This window comes from Marmota flaviventris, chromosome 6, assembly GCF_047511675.1.
Source record: "Marmota flaviventris isolate mMarFla1 chromosome 6, mMarFla1.hap1, whole genome shotgun sequence".
Classification (NCBI taxonomy): domain Eukaryota; kingdom Metazoa; phylum Chordata; class Mammalia; order Rodentia; family Sciuridae; genus Marmota; species Marmota flaviventris.
The window spans coordinates 12611747-12613794 of NC_092503.1; the positions used below are offsets into that span (position 1 = coordinate 12611747).

At 57.8% G+C, this 2048-nt stretch overlaps 1 protein-coding gene across 1 annotated transcript; it reads right to left on the minus strand.

The window, feature by feature from the left end:
- Positions 1-201: 201 nt before the first annotated feature.
- LOC114079440 (sperm motility kinase 2B-like) lies at positions 202-1710 on the minus strand. The gene has a single exon (XM_027920669.2). The coding sequence runs from the start codon at positions 1708-1710 to the stop codon at positions 202-204; it is 1509 nt and encodes a 502-aa protein (XP_027776470.2).
- Positions 1711-2048: the final 338 nt, after the last annotated feature.

Genomic DNA, 2048 nt, shown 5'->3' on the forward strand with positions numbered 1-2048 from the left:
GAACAAAAGGTTAGGATCCAATTTGAAACCAATTTATTAAGAAACATCTGAAAAGAATTGTGGGAGAGGAGAGAGGGCCAAGGCGAAGTGTCCCAGGCAGAAGAGCCTCTGAGGTCTTCCGCAGGTGGGGGCAGAGGAGAGACGGCCGTCCGCTGGCACTGTCTGTCTGTCTGGCTCTCCACTTCCTTGGAGGCAGGCCGTCTATGGGTGTGGCACGTCGCTTCTCTGTGACATTGGAGCCATTTTATTGCTGACACGTGGCACACAGCAGCAGCACAGGGCTCGGACACAGGCAGCGATCCTGCTCCTCACCTGTTTCCAGCCATTGGTGTGGCCAGGGCCTTGCCTCGGGGCTGTGTCCAGGGAGGAGGAGCTGCTGTGTGCCCTGGACCACCAGACGAGGACCCTGGAGGGCTTGGGCCTGGGGAAGCCAGAGTCAGACTGGGAGCAGCTGCGGAGAGTGGGGGCCCCTGCAGGCGGGCAGCGCAGAGGAATGGCAGGCAGGCTGCCACCCCTGATGTCCCTGTGCCCTGGCTGTTGGGCGTCCTCGGGCAGCAGATACTCAGAGGGCAAGGGGAAGGTGCGCAGGGCAGGCTGGCTGGCGCTCCTCTGTGGGAGGACAGGGACATTGGAGAGATTCTCGGGGCGCTGGCGAGGCCTAAGCCACTGAGGCACAGGCTGCCCCTGGAAGGTGCTCCCTACCCCCTGGCCTTGCTGGTGCTTCAGGATGAGGTAGGTCGCCATCACCACATCGAAATTCCTCTTGGCCAGAGACACCCAGGTTTGGTAGGGATCAAAACCCAGGTCGAACAGCATGGTCAGGATGGCGGGGTCTGGGCGTGTGGGCAGGGCCTGGCTGGAAGGATGGGGTGCACACGGCTCACCCTGCCGCAGCCAGGGGTGCTGCAGGATCTGCTTCACTGTGGGTCGCTTCTTGGGGTTCAGGACCAGGATCTGGCGGATGAGCCTTCGTGCTTTGACCGGAACAGAGCTGGGCACCTGGAACCTGGCCTGAATGATCCTCATCAGCAACTCCTGAGGGGTGTCCCCCGTGAATGGGTGGCTCCCGGTCAACATACAGTAGAGACTGACGCCCAGGCTCCAGATGTCCGCTGGGGGGCCCTCATACTCTTGATTCAGGACAATTTCTGGGGCGATGTAAGCCAGAGTACCCCAGAAGTCATTCAGTTTCTGCCCGGCAGTGAACCTGCTGCTGAAGCCGAAGTCGATAAGTTTCGCGTGTCCTCTGGCATCCAGCATGATGTTATCTGGCTTCAAGTCCCTGTGGACGATGCCCTTGTCGTGGCAGTGGCCCAGGGCACACACGATCTGCCTGAAGATTCTGCAGGCCTCCTTCTGCTGCATGCCACCAGGGGGGATATGCTCAAGTAGCTGTCCCCCACGTGTGTACTCCATCACCATGTACAGCTTTTTCCTGGTCCTCATCACCTGAAACAGTTGGATCACGTTGGGGTGCTCCAGGCTCCTCAACATTAGAGGTTCGGAGAGGTCCGAGATGTCCTGCGTCTCCGTCTTCAGGACCTTCACTGCCACATCTGCCCCCGTGAGGCGATGGCGGGCCAGGTAGACCTGACCAAACTCGCCATGCCCAATGGCCCTCAGGACCTCGTACTGGTCCAGGAAGCCTGGCTCCTGGCAGGAGCCCGGCCCCCACAACGCTACTCTAGACTGACTACTCTTGCTAACCATGGACACCCTGAGCAGGAACACCCACTAAGGATGCTAACTGGAAAATAAAAAAATAACAAACCAAAACAATAAATCAAAATCAAAAACCAAAACCAGACAAAACAAAAAACCCAAATCGAAAAAGCAATACCTACAGTTCACAACCACCGACCGCCAACCACCAAACGCACTATCTGGTGTCCGACAGGTCACCACCAAGAGCTTCCTGTACTTGTGGACAAAACCCAGCCTCAGCCACCCCCTTATATACCGGCTGTTTGAGATTCCTCAAAATGGCTCCTTGTGAGGTCAGAGCTAGAAATGGCCCAGTCATGGCTGGCCATAGCCCCAGTGGTCCT

Coding starts and splice junctions, on each gene's coding strand:
- LOC114079440 (XM_027920669.2), bottom strand. CDS start 1,710: ATGGTTAGCAAGAGTAGTCAGTCTAGAGTAGCGTTGTGGGGGCCGGGC.